This window comes from Hippopotamus amphibius, chromosome 11 (genome assembly GCF_030028045.1).
Source record: "Hippopotamus amphibius kiboko isolate mHipAmp2 chromosome 11, mHipAmp2.hap2, whole genome shotgun sequence".
In the NCBI taxonomy this organism is placed as follows: Eukaryota; Metazoa; Chordata; class Mammalia; order Artiodactyla; family Hippopotamidae; genus Hippopotamus; species Hippopotamus amphibius.
The window spans coordinates 23,330,319-23,350,374 of NC_080196.1; the positions used below are offsets into that span (position 1 = coordinate 23,330,319).

General features: G+C 37.8%; 2 protein-coding genes across 2 annotated transcripts; both read left to right on the top strand.

Annotated features, from left to right (window-relative positions):
• Window positions 1–313: 313 nt before the first annotated feature.
• On the top strand, window positions 314–1,414 carry LOC130831566 (olfactory receptor 2H1-like). Its single transcript, XM_057699813.1, has 2 exons — window positions 314–374; window positions 470–1,414. Exon 2 carries the CDS (start codon window positions 479–481, stop codon window positions 1,412–1,414), a length of 936 nt encoding a protein of 311 aa, XP_057555796.1. The 5' UTR covers window positions 314–374; window positions 470–478.
• Window positions 1,415–11,829: 10,415 nt separating this feature from the next.
• On the top strand, window positions 11,830–12,768 carry LOC130831559 (olfactory receptor 2H1). Its single transcript, XM_057699805.1, has one exon. The coding sequence runs from the start codon at window positions 11,830–11,832 to the stop codon at window positions 12,766–12,768; it is 939 nt and encodes a 312-aa protein (XP_057555788.1).
• The last annotated feature ends 7,288 nt before the right edge of the window (window positions 12,769–20,056 follow it).

Here is a 20,056-nt window from a genome sequence, read left to right on the forward strand (position 1 = left end):
AGAGTAGAAAGTAAAGCTGCACAGATACTCTCAAGAAGGAAATTCAGTAAAAAAAAATTTTATCACTAAAAAAATTTAGTAATAATTTATGTAGATATAAGGGAATATCGAAAACTACCACTGTATTCAGAACAAAACAGGCACTCAATAAATGATTGCTGAATTAAGAAAAACTAACCAATCCATATTTCACATCAGCTTTCTTTATCTTCACCCAGTGTGTCTAGACCAGTGTGAGGCTCCGTGTGCGTTCTGCACATTCATGGTTTCCTCACTCCCACTAGACAGCATTTGACCTGGAGGAACAGGGGAAGAGAAGCAGCTGCTGGATGGTGATGTGACTGGGAAAGAGGCTGAGCGACTGAAGGCAGAAGGTAAACATCCATGTGACAAGTACCCAGGGGGAGTAATTATAAAACAGGTGGAAATGTACTGCTCAGACAACCCTCTTCCCTCTATTTCTGGACAGGAACAGGCCATGGTCAACCACAGCTCCCCGGTGGACTTCCTCCTTCTGGGCTTCTCTGAACACCCAGGGCTTGAAAGAATCCTCTTCGTGGTCGTCTTGATTTCTTACCTCCTGACTCTGGTGGGCAACACGCTCATCATCCTGCTGTCCGTGCTGGACCCCAGGCTCCACTCCCCAATGTACTTTTTCCTCTCCAACCTCTCCTTCTTGGACCTCTGTTTCACTACAAGTTGTGTTCCCCAGATGCTGGTCAACCTCTGGGGCCCAAGGAAGACCATTACTTTTCTTGGCTGCTCTGTCCAGCTCTTCATCTTCCTGTTTCTGGGGACCACTGAGTGCATTCTCCTGACAGTGATGGCCTTTGACCGCTACGTGGCTGTCTGCCAGCCCCTCCGCTATGCCACCATCATCCACCCCGGCCTGTGTCGACAGCTGGCGGCTGTGGCCTGGGTAACGGGTCTGGTCCAATCAATAGTCCAGACACCACCCACCCTCCGCATGCCCTTCTGCACCCATCGACAGATAGATGACTTTCTATGTGAAGTCCCTTCTCTAATTCAACTCTCCTGTGGAGACACCACCTTCAATGAAATCCTATTAGCTGTGTTCAGTATCATCTTTGTGGTCGTGCCCCTCAGCCTCATCCTTGCTTCTTATGGTGCCATTGCCCGGGCAGTACTGAGGATTAATTCAAAGGGGAGGAAGAAGGCTTTCGGGACTTGTTCCTCCCATCTCATGGTTGTCACCATCTTCTACAGCTCAGGCACGTCTGTCTACCTCCAGTCGAAAAATCCCTATGCCCAAAGAAGGAGCAAGTTCTTTGGTCTCCTCTATGCAGTGGGCACTCCTTCCCTTAACCCCCTCATATACACCCTGAGGAACAAGGAGGTAAAGAGGGCACTTAGGAGGTTACTGGGGAAGGACCGGGACTCCAGGGAGAGCTAACCGAGAGCTGCTTGATGTGCTTTCTAAATTATGAAAAGTTTTTTCATGATTTGTGAGAATATTGGGTGCTCCAACCCACTACTTTCTCTATACAGACCCAAGCCACTGCAGTGTGTCACTGTGTCCACAATATATTTAATAAGAGAGAGAGAGAGAGAGAGACTAGTTTAAGAGGAGACTGATATCTCCCTAAATTCAAGGATTATCATGTCTGCTAATTTTTAACAGTTCCTCTCTTATCCTTCCTGTTTTTACTGTCTTTCCCTTCTATAGATTCCCTAACTCTGCTGTGCCCATTTTTGGCTACATAATCTCCCTCTAATTGTCATGTTGATATAGGCAGGTAGCTCTACCATGGCACTCTGGAAACCTTACACATATCCACATATGCCAAACAAGAAAGTGCTTGAAACCATGGCTAATATAAGACTTGGCAGGATGTCTTTTTTTTTTTTTTTTTTTTTTTGGTGGTTCAATTCTTTTTTTTTTTTTTTTTTTAATTTTATTTTATTTTATTTTTTTGGGGGTACACCAGGTTCAATCAACTGTTTTTATACACATATCCCCATATTCCCTCCCTTCCTTGATGCCCCCCCCCTCGAGTCCCCCCCACCCTCCCTCAGGATGTCTTTTGATCCTCCCGGATCATGAGAGGATGAGAAGCTTGTAGGACCTGCCTTAAAGCCATCTCTCACTCCCAGGTTTTGATGGGGTAAGAGGCTTCTGCCGAATACCCCTTAGGACATTGTTACAGAATATAAGAGCATAACAAACCCAGGAAAATGAAAAAGAATAATACACCACAACCAAGTAGGATTTATCCCAGAGATGCAAGGTTAGTTTAACATCTGGAAATCAATTAATGTAATTCATCACATCAATAGAACAAGAAAGAAAAATCACATGATAATCTCAACAGATGCAGAGAAAGCATTTGACAAAATCCAACACTCTCATTATTAAAAAAAAAATCAATAAACTGGGAATTGAAGACAACTTCAACTTGATAAAGGGCATCTACAAAAACCCACACATGGCTAACATCATACTTAATACAAAAGACTGGATACTTTCCCTTTAACATCAGGAAGAAGAAATAAAATGTCTATTTTCACTACTTCTAGTCAACATTATATTGGAGGTTTTAGCCAGGGATATTAAATAAGAAAAATAGATAATAACCACCTAGATTAGAAAGGAAGAATTAAAACTATTTCTAATCACAGACAATATGATCTTGTATATAGAAAAATCATAAGAAATTGTTTTTAAAACTATTAGAACTAAAATTAAAAAACGTGTTGGATCTAATAAATGAGTTCAGAGAGCTTACAGGATACAAGATTAATATACAATAATCAATTGTATTTCTATACATTTGCAATGAACAATCCAAAAATAAAATAAGAAAAATTTTATTCACAGTAGTATCAAAAAGAGTAAAATATTTAGGAATAAATTTAACAAAAGAAGTTTAAAACTTATATCCTGAAAAATAACAAATACTGTGAAAAGAAATTGAAGAGCTAAATAAATGGGAAAATAGCTTATGTTGGTGAGCCAGAAGACTTATTGTTGTTAAGATGATAATATACTCCAGACTGATTAATCAATATATTTAACACAACCTCTATCAGAACACTAGATGACTTCTCTGTCCAAATTTACAAGCTGATTCTAAACTTCATATGGAATTATAAAAGGCCCAGAAGAAGAAGAATGTAAAATTCACACTTCCCAATGTCAAAACTTACTACAAACGACAATCAAGACAGTAAGGTACTGGCACAAGGATAGACATATAAGTCAGTGGAATAAAATTGAGAGTCTACAAATAAACCATTATGTCCATGGCCATGTGATTTTTGACAAGCGTGTCAAGACCATTCAATGGGGAAAGAAAAGTGTCTTCAACAACTGATGCTGTGACAATTAGAAAGCTACCTACAAAAGAATGAAGATGGACCTTTACCTCACATCATATAAAAAAATTAACTCAAAATGGATCAAATAAAACTCTTAGATAAAAACATAGAAGTGAAAATTCATGATCTGAATTTGGTAAATGAGAATTAGTTATAACATGAAAATCATGAGCAGCAAGAGAAAAATAGATAAATCAGACTTCATCAAAATTTAAAAGTTTTGCACTTTAAAGGATACCATCAAGAAAGTAAAAAGACAACACATAAAATGAAAGAAAATATTTGCAAATCAAGTATCTGATAAGGGACTTGTATCTAAAATACATAAAGAACCCTTACAACACAATAATAAAAAGACAAATAACCCAAATTTTTTAATGGGCAATAAGTATGTGAAAAAATGCTTGATATGATTTGTTATCAACAACGTGAAAATCAAAACCATGATGAGATGCTACTCATACCCCACTAATTTAAAAAAAAAGAAGAAGAAGAAGGAACGAAGGAAGCTGGGGAAGGAGCAAGGGAGAAAAAGAAAGTGCTGGCAGGATGTGAAGAAGGTAAAATGGTGCAGCTGCTTGGAAATCAGTTTGGCAGTTCCTCAAAAGTTTAAATACAGAGTTACCAAATGATCTACCAATTCTACTCCTAGGTTTATACCCAAGAGAATTAAGAATATGTGTTCACACAAAAACTCATACATGAATGTTCATAGCAGCACTATTCATAATAGCCAAAAAGTGGCAATAACCCAAAAGTTCATCAACCAATGAGTGGAAATACAAAATGTGTTGTATTCATACAACAGAATATTATTCAGCCATAAGAAGGAATAAACTACTGATCCATGTTACAACGTGGATGAATCTTGAAAACATGCTAAATGAAGAAAGCCAGACACGAAAGACCACGTGTTGTATTACACTATTTATATGAAATAATCAGAATAGGGAAATCCATGGAAAGAGAAAGTAGATCAATGGTTGCCAGACTCTAAGGAAAAGGGGGATGACTACTAACAACTATGAGGTTTCTCTTTGGGCTAATAAAAATATTCCAGATTTATATAGGTTGTTGGCTGCACACTTTGTAAATATATACAAAACCAATATATTGTACACTTTAAATAGCTGATATTTATAGCATGCAAAATAAGAAAGTTCTAGTGATCTGGTGCACACAACTATGAATATAGTTATCCCTACTGAACTATAAACTTAACAATGGTCAAAATGAAAAATGTTATGTGTTTTTTAAAAAATAAATAAATAAATGATTTTCATTTTCAGGCTCAGATGGTGTTACTGGCAAGTTCTACCAAATATTTAAAGAAGAAATAACACCAATTCCACAAAATCTCTTTCAGAAAGTAGATGAAGAGGTCAACTTTCCAAATCATTTGATGAGACCAGCATTATCCTGATACCAAAACCAGATAAAGACAGTATATGGAAAGAAAACTACATATCAACACCCTATATGAGCAGAGACACAAAATGTCTACAACACAATGATAAATCTAATCCAGCAATACATTTAAAAAATTATATATCAGGGCCAGGTGGGGCCCAGGGAATGCAAGCCTAGTTCAATATTCAAAACTCAATCAATAACCCTCCATATTGACAATTAAAAGGAGAAAAATCACATAAACATGTCAATAGATGCAGAAAAGCATTCAACAAAATCCAACCTACATTCATAACAAACAAAAAATTCTCAATAAACTAGGAACAGAAGGAAACTTATGTAACCTGATTAAAGGGATTTACAGAAACCTATGGTTAACATCATACTTAATGTTGAGAACTGAAAGTTCTCCTCCTAAGATTAGGAAAAAGGCAAGGATGTCCCCTCTCACCAGTTCTATTCAACATCTTACTGAAAGTTTTAGCCAGTGCAATACGGCAAGAAAATAAAATGAAAGGCCACAGCATTTGTATAGTTATATACAAGCTGATTCTAAAATGCATACAGGGGCTTCCTAGGTGGTGCAGTGATTAAGAATCTGCATGCCAATGCAGAGGACACAGGTTCGGTCCCTGCTCCAGGAAGATCGCACATGCCATGGAGCAACTAAGCCCGTGTGCCAAAAAAAAAAAAAAGAAAGAAAAAAAAAATGCATACAGAAAGAAAAAGAAACTGCAATAACCAAACCAACAGGTGGAAGACTTACACTACCTGAATTTTCAAGTTACCATAAAGCTACACTATTGTGGTATTGGTTACATACTGTATGATATTGGCATATACAGTATTGTGGTATTGGTTATGGGTACACAATATCAAAAGCTAGTTGAATTTTGACAAAGTTTTAAAGTTAATTCAGAAGGAAAAGAACAATCTTTTCAACAAATGGTGCTGAAACAATTGGATATGCAATTAAATAAACCTCAATGCAATGCTCATCTACATTAAAAAGAAATTAACTCAGAATGGATCATAGGGAATTCCCTGGTGGTCCAGTGGTTAAGACTCAGTGCTTCCCCTGCAGGGGCCACATGTTCCATCCCTGGTCAGTGAACTAAGATCCTGCAAGCCACGCAGTGCAGTCAAAACAAAACAAAAACAAATAAACAAATGGATCATAGAGTCAGATGTAAAATGTAAAATTATAAAACTTTTAGAAAAAGACATAGGAGAAATCTTTGTGATTTGGGATTAAGCAAAGAATTCTTAGACATAACTTTAAAAACATGATCTATGAAAGATGACATTAATAAATTAAACTTTATAAATTTAAAAACTTTTGCTTGGCAGAAGACGGAAGATGAAAAGACAAGTTCACCTGGAAAGAAATATTCACAAGTCATATATCCAACATTATGGACTGAATGTTTGTGTTCCCCACATATTCATATATTGAAGGACCAACCCCCAGTGTAGTGTATTTGGGGATGGGGATTCGAAGGAAGTAATTAAGGTTAAATGAGGTCATAAGAGTGGGCCCCTGATTTGATAGGATTAGTGTCCTTATAAAAGAGACATCAGAGAGTTCATTCTCTCTCCCTCCCTGCACAGGCATCAAGGAATTGTCACATGAGCAAGAAGGTAGCCATCTACAAGCCAGGAGGAGATCTCTCACCAGAAACTGACCATGCTAGTACCCTAATCTTGGACTTCCAGTCTGCAAACTGTGAGGAGACAATTTTGGTTAAGCTACCAGGTCTGCAGTATTTTGTTTGGCAATCTGAGCTAAGACATCAACAGAGGACCAAAATACATAAAGAACTCTCAGAACTCAACAGTAAGAAAGAAACATGCCAATGAAAAACTGAGCAAAACACTTTAACAAACAATTCCCCAAAATGAAACAAAGATGGCAAGAAGAACATGAAAAGATGCTCAGCATGATTAGCTATTACAGAAAACAAATTAAAACCGTTATGAAATACCACCACACAACTATTAGAATGGCTAATAGTTTAAAATATAAAAACTGACATTGCCAAATGCTGGCAAAAGTGCAAGGTACCTGGAACTTTCACCCATTACTTGTGGGAAGGCAAAATGATACAGCCTTTCTGGAAAACAATGTGGTACTTTCTTATAAGTCTAAACATATGTACCTTGACAATATGTGTCTATTCCCTCACACTAGAGAAAAGAAGACTTATGGTCACACAAAAATCTATACGCGAATGTTTACAGTAGCTCTATTCATGATCACCAAAAACTAAAAACAACTCAAACACCCTTCAATGTGTAAATAGATAAGCAAATTGTGATATATCCAATATCATGAAATCTACCTAGCAGCAAAGAGGAACAAACTACTGGTACATTCCTTGAGTATCCAATAAATACTCAATTGCATATAACATGGATGAATCTCAAGGACATTATTGAGAGTGAAAGTAGCCACACGGAAAGTTAGACCTGCTGTATGGTTCCATTTGTGTGACATTTTGTAAAAGGGAAAATTATAGCAGTGGAGGACAGCTCTGTGGTTGCCAAGAGTTAGTGGTATAAGAGGGTTTGATCACAAAGGGATTGTTGGGAACAGGATGGAAAGAATGAGGGAATGAGAACAGGGTTTTAGGGGTGAAAGAAGTGACATTTTCCTGCACTTATTTTTGGTATAGCTCTGAGTCTTTAAACCATAGTAATGTTTTACAGACCCAAAAAACAAATAAACTAATAAATTAAGTTAGATAATTGATTAATTAAATCAACCAGGATGTGTGAAAGTTCCAAGAGCCAAAAATGAATGTCACACACCATTTTTGCCACATTATATTTATTAAAAGTGAGTCACTAAGTACAGCTCACACTCAAGGTGAGGAGAAGTAGGCTCTGCCTTGCAAAGGGAGGAATACTAACTAATTTGCAGGCAAATTGAAAACCACAGCAAGTGCAAATGAAATGGATGAACAAATAGTGATATATGAATACAGTGGAGCACTACTCAGTAATAAAAAGAATGCGTTATTCATGCATAAAACAACATGGGTAAATCTCAATGTTGTGCAGAGCAGAAGCCAAACACAAAGAGTGTGCACTGAATGAATCTTTTCTGTGACGTTCTAGAACAGGCAAAACCACTTAAAATGATGGAAATCAGATCAGTGGTTGCCTAGAGCAGGGAGTGGAGAGAATTATTATAGATGGGAATGAGAACTTCTGAGGTAATGGAAATATTCCGTATCTTCACTAGGGTGATATTTACCTGGATGTATACATTGATCAAAGCTCAGTGAACTGTGCATTAAAATCTGTACACTCTACTATGTAAATTATACCTCTATTTCAAAGGATGAAGGAAATAAACCAAAGTAAGAGCATATTGAATAAACACATTAGAAGTTTGAGAGGGAAGACCTGAAATATGGGACACTCAGGAGAGGGTGGCAAAAAGAAAACAATACCTTTGTACTCGCCAGTGACACAGAGGAGCAGGGGATGATCTTTTTATTTACCAAAGGGAGTACTGTTTCTGGCACATTTCCTCTAGATCTTCCACTGTCTTCGTAACCATCATTAGTGGCCATGGCTAATTAATTGTGAGTTGTGAGACCCCTAGTCCTGGCAGAATTAATGAGCTGTTTCTTTCCAGGAGATGAGTCCTGGGATCGCTCCCATCATCACCTCACCACACTTCCCTTTCTACCTCCAGTACCACTACAAGAGAAGTTAATTCCTGGGTTGAGGAGGAGAGTTTGGTATCAAAAAGCTCCACAGTAAAGAGCTAACTCTGACTTTACATGTTTAGCAAAGTAAATGCTGGGATGTGGTTATTACATGACTTCTTTAGCCAGCCCCCTGGATTCAAATCTCAGCAATGATGCTTGCTAGTTACACTTTCAGAACAAGTGATTCATCCTCAGTGTGTTCTCATTTTTTAGTCTGAAAAGGAAGATAATAATTGTTCCCATGTCTTGAGGTTGTTATAAGAAGCAATGCACTGTGAAGTGCTTTGAAAAGTGGCTGAGGAAGTAAGAACTAGCAGTCAATACATTTACCTGAAATCTAAGCTCTAATCAATCTCAAAGGGTATAATATTTCTCACAGTTTGCTTTTAGTTCTCAGTGTGAGGAATCAAGTGGAGGCTCCAAACAGTGCAGAAGTTCTTTGTCATGGAAATGCTCTGGCACCAAGGCAACGAGGAGATTGTGACTTGATTGTGGGTAAATTACATATTTATTCTTCTACAGTACATCTATTTCCATATATCATCAATAGTGTTTGGAATCAAATAGGGCCTAGAATCCTGACCTGGCACACACTGGCTGAATAACTTTGGGTGAGTTACTTAACCTCTTGAGATTGTTTCTCTATATAGCATGGATAATATTAAAATTTTTCTGGTTTTTGTGAGATCTAGATATTCAGGATTTTCTTTTAACATAGTGCCTGGTACTTAGGAAACACTCAACAGATGGTAACTAGTAAAGTAATAAGTGATTATCAGTATTGAATTGTGGAGCAGAATTTGTGTATCATAACGTTGTAGTTCCTAGTATAAATGACTGGCTCTTTGGTGACCAATAAAGGAATAAATGTATACATGAATATGAGATTAATGGGAAGTGGGGGAAAGTAATGCTTGTCTTATGTTGGTGTAAGAGAAAAGAAGGACCTAGACTAAGAGAGTGAGAAAAAGACATTATGGAAGACAGAACACAAGAAAAAATGGAGAGTCAAAGGAAGATATAACCTGAAGAGATTCAGAAATAACATAGAGTGAGACAGTACGTTGCCAGGAGAATAATATGAGAAATTCTACAGTTGATGAATAAATGAAACTTGATGGGTAATTGCTGACATACAAACAATTTGACAAGTAGAGAGTTCACAAGGAGTGATGAAAGAACAATACAAAACCAAAAAAACACAAAAGGAACTATGAATTTAAAATAACCAGAGGAGCTTTTGCTTCTTCAAGGGCCAAGAAGGAGATGGGATCAGGGAGGGACACACGTAAGGCTCTAAGGTATGGGTAACATTTGTTCTGCTCTTAAATTGGAGTCAGGGGGCAGGTATACCATGTGTTTATTTCATTATTCTGTAAAACCCATACACATATTTTATACACTCTTTATTATTCAAATAATAAACAGTTGGTAACAGAAACAAATCTTATCCTCAAGAGGAAAGAAATTATAGAGGAAGGAATATAGAAGAAGACAAAGAAGAAGTCCTAACAGAAAGGGAATGAGACATAGCTTTTAACACAAGATGGAGAGTTTGTGTTGAAGAGATGCTTATGCCATTCAAAAAACTCCCAGGAGGTTTCCTGCCAGCAAGGCTACCGACATGCTTACCACCACATCACCTAAGTGGTTCCTGAGATCGTCTGTTCTCAGAAGACCCCCAGTTCCTACCTCTTAACTACCAGGGTGGCTCCACATCCCACAACCATCTTTGAGCTCGCCTTCTGTGACCCAAATTGTCTTTCATAGCAAAAATCCCGGTCACCTTCTCCAGAACGTTTTCTTGACTTACTTGCCCAAGATCTCCCTTACTGTGCAGACTTCCTTCTCTCACACACCCATTATCTTTGCTTTATTTGCTTTCAATTTCTTGGGCGTCTTGACAATTTTCCATGCATTCGCCCCTATTGAATTTCTGCATGAGGCCATCACTACTCCAACCTCTCCACTTCTCCTGGTAAGACATGAACCTATCACCTTTTACTTGAAGGCTTGTTTCAGTGGCTAAGAAAAGGTTGCTACAGAGTCCAAAGTCATACATAAGTGATCTGCACTGGGTCTTTTGTGGGCAATTTTGCTGTAAAGAGCATTATTGGCAGAATTATGGGTATAAACTACAGAGTCAATAACATTTTATCAATTTTGGATTTCCTATGTTTAGTAGCTGTACTGGTTTTATATAAAAGAATTTCTCTTTGCTTAGATATTACATGCTGAAGTCTAAAGGAGTGAAGAGGCATTATGTATGAAACTCACAGTCCAATAGTTCAGAATAAATATAACTGCAGAAAGAAAAGATAGAACAGTAAAGTGGCAAATGCTAACAATTCATTGATATAAAGAATACACAGGAGTTTATTAGATTTGGAAATCTTCTGTAAGTTTGACACTTGTATATAAAGAGTTTTTTAAATCTCAAATAATGGGTAGAATTAAGGAAGCATTAAACAAATTCTACATTCTACTTAAATATCTTAATGTCAGCTCAGTGTATTTTTCTTTGATATAATCTTATCTGAGAGGGAAACAGTTTTTTTAAAAAATTACATCTTCCTTATTGCTAGGTCTAATACATACAGATCTTTGCAGTTACGAAACAAGACAACTGGCAGCCTATTTGGTCTTATTTTGCCACGTGCATAATGTTAAGTTGAGCTTATGGCTGTTTATTTGTAGAAAACACTCTTGTACTTAGTGTAATACATTACATTTTTTTAATGGGACAAGATCACCTAGTTAATATCTCTGTGGTGGGATCACTTCCCACAGAAAAGAAATCTCCTTAATTCATACATTCTGCCTCTGGCGTCTCTCCTACAAATGGGGATAAAGTAGATAAAATATGAATAACCTAGAAAATTTATGTTCCAGATTGGAAAGTAACGCTGCGTAGATACTCTCAAAAGGGAAATTCAGTCAAAGGCATTCTTTTGCTAATTCTTTCTGGATCATAATGGAATATTGAGAAATAGCATAGTGCTCAGAACAAAATAGGAGCTCAACAATAGATTGCTGAATTAAGGAAACTAATTAATTAATCCATTTTCACATCGGCTTCTTTTGTCCTCACTCAGTTAGTCTGAGATACCAGTGTGAGGCTTCATGTGATTTCTGCACATTCACGGTTTCCTCACTCCCACTAGACAGCATTTGACTTGGAGGAACAGAGGAAGAGAAGCAGCTGCTGGATGGTGATGTGACTGAGAAAGAGGCTGAGCGACTGAAGGCAGAAGGTAAACATCCACCCGAAAAGTACCCAGAGGGAGTTATAATAAAACAGATGGGAATACATTGCTCAGACAACCCTCTTCCTTCTACTTCTGGATAGGAACAGGCCATGGTCAACCACAGCTCCCCGGTGGACTTCCTCCTTCTGGGCTTCTCTGAACACCCAGGGCTTGAAAGAATCCTCTTCGTGGTCATCTTGATTTCTTACCTCCTGACTCTGGTGGGCAACACGCTCATCATCCTGCTGTCCATGCTGGACCCCAGGCTCCACTGCCCAATGTACATTTTCCTCTCCAACCTCTCCTTCTTGGACCTCTGTTTCACTACAAGTTGTGTCCCCCAGATGCTGGTCAACCTCTGGGGCCCAAGGAAGACCATTACTTTTCTTGGCTGCTCTGTCCAGCTCTTCATCTTCCTGCTTCTGGGGACCACTGAGTGTGTCCTCCTGACAGTGATGGCCTTTGACCGCTGTGTGGCTGTCTGCCAGCCCCTCCGCTATGCCACCATCATCCACCCCCGCCTGTGTTGGCAGCTGGCAGCTGTGGCCTGGGTAACGGGTCTGGTCCAATCAATAGTCCAGACACCACCCACGCTCCACCTGCCCTTCTGCCCCCATCGACAGATAAATGACTTTCTATGTGAAGTCCCTTCTCTAATTCGACTCTCCTGTGGAGACACCACCTTCAATGAAATCCTGTTAGCTGTATCCAGTGTCATCTTTGTGGTCGTGCCCCTTAGCCTCATCCTTGCCTCTTATGGTGCCATTGCCCAGGCAGTACTGAGGATTAATTCTGCAAAGGGGAGGAAGAAGGCTTTTGGGACTTGTTCCTCCCATCTCATTGTGGTCACCCTCTTCTATAGCTCAGTTATTGCTGTCTACCTCCAGCCCAAAAATCCCTATGCCCAGAAGAGGGGCAAGTTCTTTGGTCTCTTCCATGCAGTGGGCACTCCTTCACTTAACCCCCTCATATACACCCTGAGGAACAAGGAGATAAAGAAGGCACTCAGGAGGTTACTGGGGAAGGACAGGGACTCCAGGGGGAGCTGAGTGAGAACTGCTTAATGTGCTTTCTAAATTATGAAGCGCTTTATCAAAATTTGAAAGTTTTCACGTCAAAGGACACCATCAAGAAAGTGAACAGACAACACATAGAATGGGAGAAAATATTTGCAAATCAAATATTTGATAAGGGACTGGTATCTAAAATATATAAAGGACTCACAACTCAATAATAAAAAGACAAATAACCCATTTTAATGCGCAATAAACATATGAAAAAATGCTTGGTATGATTTGTTTTCAAAGATGTGAAAATAAAAACCATAATAAGATGCCACTCACACCCACTAACTTTTTTTTCTCTTTTGACCTTGCCACGCATTATGTGGGATCTTAGTTCCCTGACCAGGGATTAAACCCATGCCCCCTGCATTGGAAGTGCAGAGTCGTAACCTCTGGTCCACCAGGGAAGTCCATCACACTCACTAATTTTAAAAAAAGAAGGTAAGAAGGAAAAAAGGAAGAAAGGGAAAGAGGAAGGGAGTAAAAGAAAGTGCTAGAAGGATGTAAGTAACTTAAAATGGTGCAGCTGCTTGCAAAACAGTTTGGCAGTTCCTCAAAAGATTAAACACAGAGCTACCACATGAGCAACCAATTCCACTCCTAGGTTTATACCCAAGAGAATTAAGAATATATGTTCATACAAAAACTCATACATGAATGTTCATAGCAGCATTATTCATAGTAGCCAAAAAGTGGCAATAAATTAAAAGTTCATGAACCAAAGAATGCATATACAAAATGCATTTTATCCATACAACAGAATATTATTCAGCCATAAAAAGGAGTAAACAACTGATCCATGCTACAACATGGATGAATCTTGAGAACATGCTAAATGAAGAAAGCCAGACACGAAAGGCCACTTGTTCTATTATTCCATTTATATGAAATAGCCAAAATAGAAAAATCATAGAGACAGAAAATAAATCAATGGTTACCAGATACTGAGGAAAGGGGGGGTGACTACCAATAACTATGAGATTTCTCTTTGGACTAATAAAAATATTCCAGATTTAATATTACTCAGCACATCAAAAAGAATGAAATAATGCCTTTTGCAGCAACATGGATGGACATAGAGATGATCATATTAAGTGAAGTCAGTCAGACAGAGAAAGGCAAATACCATATGATACCACTCATATGTGGAATATAAAGTATGATACAAATGAATTCATTTACAAAAGAGAAATAGAAAAGGGGAAAGTGGGAGGGCGGATAAATTAAGAGTTTGGGATTAACATATACATACTATAATATATAAAATAGATAACAAACAAGGATCTACTGTATAGCTCAGGGAACTATATCCAATATCTTGTAATAACCTGTAATGGAAAAGGATCTGAATGAGAATATATATATATATATTCTCATTATACACATAACTGAATCATTATATATGATAGAGATAGATGATAGAGAGATAAATAGATGATAGATAGATGATAGATAGATAGATAGATAGATAGACAGACAGACAGACAGACAGACAGATAGATAGATAGATAGATAGATGATAGATAAAACTGAATCACTTTGCTATACACCTAAAACTAACACAACATTGTAAATTAACTATACTTCAATTTAAAAAATGGTTAAAGAAGACAAAATTTCCAGGCTTATATAAGGTTGTTGGTTGAACAACTTTGTCACTACTCTTACAAATAAAGAAAATCAACAATAAATAAGTAGGAGAAAAGGAGTAGTTTTTCCTTGCAGTAGAATTCAAAATAACAAATATAGAAGGAATGATGGAAATAGAAATTTTCCATTTGGCAAACATCTCAGAAATAATTGTTGTAGTCAAGAATCATTTGTGGATGCTAAAACTGGTGGGCAACAGTACAATCAGAAAAAAGATATTTGCATGATCTCAATACATGTTTCACAGGATACATATTTATTACAAATAGTAATTTTATAGTGGAGAAATCTAACAGGCAAAACCTTAACTCAGTGACCAAAGTGATCACCACTGGCAATAAAACATTTCAAAATCACAGACATCATGATTTGATCTCCTGAGAAGGACAGCACTAGTAATAGAAAGGAACTTCCTTAATCTTCTAAAATGTATCTACAGAAAAATCCATAAGCCAACATCATACTCAGTGAAGAAATACTGTCCCATAAGATCAGGAAGAAATCAACGTACTAGCCAGTGAAACAAGGAAAAAAGTCGAAATTAGACACACAAAGATTTGAAAGAAAAAGCAAAAGTGTTTTATTCACAGCTGAAACTATTTTTATGTAGAAAATCATAATTGTTTGCAGAGAACCTCCTAATGAATCTACAAAGCAACTATTAGCTTAACAAGTACATTTAGCAAGATCGCAAGACATGAGGTCAATATACAAAAAAAATCAATTATAATTAACCATTTCAATATAATATACAATAATATAAAAAATAACCCTTGAGGATGTCAAGATATGCAAGGCTACTACACTGAAAACTATAAAATGGTGGTGAGAGAAATTAAAGAAGCAGGGTTTTTTTTTTAATGGAAAGATAGCCTTGTTCAGGATTAGAAGTCTTAACATTGTTAAGATGTCAATTCTTCCTCAAATTGACCTCTAGACTCATTGCCATACTAATACAGATTACAGAAGTCTTTTTGCAGAAATTGGCAAGCTGACTCTAAAATTTATATGGGCATTCAAAAGTCTTAAAGGAACCAAACAATCAATGTCTGTAAGTTATAAGACAAATGATAGTAAAAATGAAAGACTTGAATAAAAAACACATAAGGGCCAATAAGTACATGATAAGAAAGTCAATATCATTAATCATTAGTCAACATAATTAATCATCATGGAGAAAATTAAACCTTCTATGAGACAGCACTTCACACCCAGTAGGATGCCTGAAACAGAAACACGAACACCAAGGATTACTAAGGATATGGAATAACTGGAATTCTCCACATTGCTGATGGGAGTGTAAATGGCACAGTCCCTTTGGAAAACAGTTTAACCGTTTCTTATAAACAGATGCTTAACATACAACCCTAATATTTCATTCCTAAGTGTCCACACAAAGAACTCTTTGCAAACATTCATAGCAGCTTTTTTCATAGCTGGAAGCAACCCAAATGTCCATCAACAGATGAATGGATAAACAAATTGTCATGTATTCATACGTGGAATATTGTCAGCAATAAAATGGAAGAGACTAATGGGACTTCCCTAGTGGTCCAGTGGGTAAGACTCTATGCTCCCAATGCAGGGGACCCAGGTTCAATCCCTGGTCAGGGAGCGAGATCCCACATGCCACAACTAAAAGATCCCACACGCTGCAACTAAAGACCTGGCACAGCCAAACAAATTAATTAATTAAAAAAAAAAAGAGCAGACTACTAATACATGAAACACTGCGAATGAATCCCAATAACACTCTGAGCAAAAGAAAACAGAAATAAAGAGTACGTATTATCTGACTCCATTTTACATGATGTTTCTAAAACAGGAAAAACTAACCTAGTTTGATAGAAATCAGATAACTGGTTTCTGATTTCAGAACCTTCCAGGGTAATGGAAATGCTCTGCATCTTGAAGTGGGTGGTGGTCATCCAGGCATATACTCTGGTCAAAACTTACTAAACTATGTACTTAAATGTATGCATTTTATTAGATGTTAATTGTACTTCAATTAAGTTGATTTTTAAAAAAGAAATGAGCTACTGAAACACAAAAAGATGGCAATGAATCTCAAAAGAATTATGCTGAGTGAAAGAAGCCTGACCCAAAGGAGAATGTATTATTGGATTCCGTTTGTATGAAGTCCTAGAAGAGGCAAAACTAAACCATAGTGATAAAAAAAAAATGATCGAGGATGGAAGATGCCTTAGAGGACTGGGATGGGGAGGGTGGGGGGGACTCGAGGGAGGGTGGGGGGGAGTCAAGAGAGGGAGGGAATACGGGGATATGTGTATAAAAACAGATTATTGAACTTGGTGTACCCCCAAAAAAATAATAAATAAATTTAAAAAAATGATATTAGTGGTTACCTCTGGGCAGGGTTTGTGGAACAAGTATCACAGAAAGAGGTAAGGGGAGGGGTGTGGAAATATTCTATATCTTGATTGAGGTCATCAAAATTCACCAAACTATGCCCTTAAAACTTGTGTATTTTATTATATGTGAATTATATATCCATTTCAACAAAGAGAGAGAAAACAAAACAATAATGGAGTATTGAGTGGGTCCAAAGAGACTTGAGAAAGAAGAATGCGACACTTCGGGGGTGATGGCAACAAGAAATCAACACCCTCATACTCCCTAATGACACAGAGGAGCAGAAGGTGACCTTTTATTTACTACAAGGAGCACCATTGGTGGCACATTTCCTCTGGACCCTCCCCTCCTTTCTTTTCTTTTTTTTATAATTTTTTTAAAATTTATTTATTTATTTATTTATTTATTGGCTGCATTGGGTCTTTTTTTTTTTTTTTTTTAATTTTTTATTTATTTATTGGCTGCATTGGGTCTTCGTTGCTGCACGTGGGCTTTCTCTAGCTGTGGCGGGTGGGGCTACTCTTTGTTGCAGTGTGTGGGCTTCTCATTGTGGTGGCTTCTTTTGTTGCGGAGCATGGTCTCTACGTGCACAGGCTTCAGTAGTTGTGGCATGTGGGCTCAATAGTGTAGCTCGTGGGCTTTAGAGCACAAGCTCAGTAGTTGTGGCACACAGGCTTATTTGCTCCAAGGCATGTGGGATCTTCCCGGACCAGGGAACGAACCTGTGTCCCCTGCATTGGCAGATGGATTCTTAACCACTGTGCCACCAGAGAAGTCAATGATTTACGTTTATTTTATTTTTTTTTTATTTTATTTTTTTGGGGGTACACCAGGTTCAATCAACTGTTTTTATACACATATCCCCATATTCCCTCCCTTCCTTGACGGCCCCCCCCCTCGAGTCCCCCCCACCCTCCCTGCCCCAGTCCTCTAAGGCATCTTCCATCCTCGAGTTGCACTCCCTTTGTTATACAACAACTTCCCACTGACTATTTTACAGTTGGTAGTATATATATGTCTGTGCTACTCTCTCGCTTCGTCTCAGTTTCCCCTTCACCCCCCGCCCCCTCCCATACCTCGAGTTCTCCAGTCCATTCTCTGTATCTGCTTCCTTGTTCTTGTCACTGAGTTCATCAGTAGCATTTTTAGATTCCGTATATGTGAGTTAGCATACAATATTTGTCCTTCTCTTTCTGACTTACTTCACTCTGTATGACAGATTGTAGTTCTATCCACCTCATTACATATAGCTCCATCTCATCCCTTTTTATAGCTGAGTAATATTCCATTGTATATATATGCCACATCTTCTGTATCCATTCATTTGTTGATGGGCATTTAGGTTGCTTCCATGTCCTGGCTATTGTAAATAGTGCTGCAATAAACATGATGGTACAAGTTTCTTTTGGGATTATGGTTTTCTTTGGGTATATGCCCAGGAGTGGGATTCCTGGATCATATGGTAGTCCTATTTGTAGTTTTTGAAGGAACCTCCAAATTGTTTTCCATAGTGGCTGTACCAACTTACAGTCCCACCAACAGTGCAGGAGAGTTCCCTTTTCTCCACACCCTCTCCAACATTTGTGGTTTCCAGACTTTGTGATGATGGCCATTCTGATTGGTGTGAGGTGATACCTCATTGTGGCTTTGACTTGCATTTCTCTGATGATGAGTGATGTTGAGCATCTTTTCATGTGTTTGTTGGCCATCTGTATGTCTTCTTTGGAGAAATGTCTATTTAGGTCTTCTGCCCATTTGTGGATTGGGTTATTTGCTTTTTTGGTATGAAGCTGCATGAGCTGCTTATATATTTTGGAGGTTAATCCTTTGTCCGTTGTTTCATAGGCAATTATTTTTTCCCACTCTGAGGGTTGCCTTTTAGTCTTGTTTATGGTTTCTTTTGCTATGCAAAAGCTTTTAAGTTTCATGAGGTCCCATTCGTTTATTCTTGATTTTATTTCCATGATTCTAGGAGGTGGGTCAAAAAGGATGTTGCTTTGATGGATGTCATAGAGTGTTCTGCCTATGTTTTCCTCTAGGAGTTTTATAGTGTCTGGCCTTACATGTAGGTCTTTAATCCATTTGGAGTTGATTTTTGTGTATGGTGTTAGGAAGTGTTCTAATTTCATTCTTTTACATGTTGCTGTCCAATTTTCCCAGCACCACTTATTGAAGAGGCTGTCTTTTTTCCATTGTATACTCGTGCCTCCTTTGTCAAAGATAAGGTGCCCATATGTGTTTGGGCTTACTTCTGAGTTCTCTATTCTATTCCATTGATCTTCCTTTCTATTTTTGTGCCAGTACCATACTGTCTTGATCACTATGGCCTTGTAGTATAGTTTGAAGTCAGGAAGCCTGATTCCACCAACTCCATTTTTCCTTCTCAAGATTGCTTTGGCTATTCGGGGTCTTTTGCATTTCCATACAAATCGTAAGATTTCTTGCTCTAGTTCTGTGAAAAATGCCATTGGTAATTTGATCGGGATTGCATTAAATCTGTAAATTGCTTTGGGTAGTACAGTCATTTTCACGATGTTGATTCTTCCAATCCAGGAACATGGTATGTCCCTCCATCTGTTTGTGTCATCTTTGATTTCTTTCATCAATGTCTTAACGTTTTCTGCATACAGATCTTTTGCCTCCTTAGGCAGGTTTATTCCTAGGTATTTTATTCTTTTTGTTGCAATGGTGAATGGGAGAGTTTCCTTAATTTCTCTTTCTGCTCTTCCGTTGTTAGTGTATAGGAATGCAAGAGATTTCTGTGCATTAATTTTGTATCATGCTACTTTACTAAACTCATCAATGAGTGCTAGCAGTTTTCTGGTAGAGTCTTTAGGGTTTTCTATATATAATATCATGTCATCTGCAAAGAGTGACAATTTTACTTCTTCTTTTCCAATTTGGATTCCTTTAATTTCTTTTTCTTCTCTGATTGCTGTGGCTAACACTTCCAAAACTATGTTGAATAACAGTGGTGAGAGTGGACACCCTTGTCTTGCTCCTGTTCTTAGAGGGAATTCTTCCAGTTTTTCTCCATTGAGAACAATGTTGGCTTTTGGTTTGTCATATATGGCTTTTATGATGTTGAGGTAATTTCCTTCTATGCCCATTTTCTGGAGAGCTTTTATCATAAATGGACGTTGAACTTTGTCAAAAGCTTTTTCTGCATCTATTGAAATGATCATATGGTTTTTATCCTTCAATTTGTTGATATGATGTATCACGTTGATTGATTTGCGTATATTGAAGA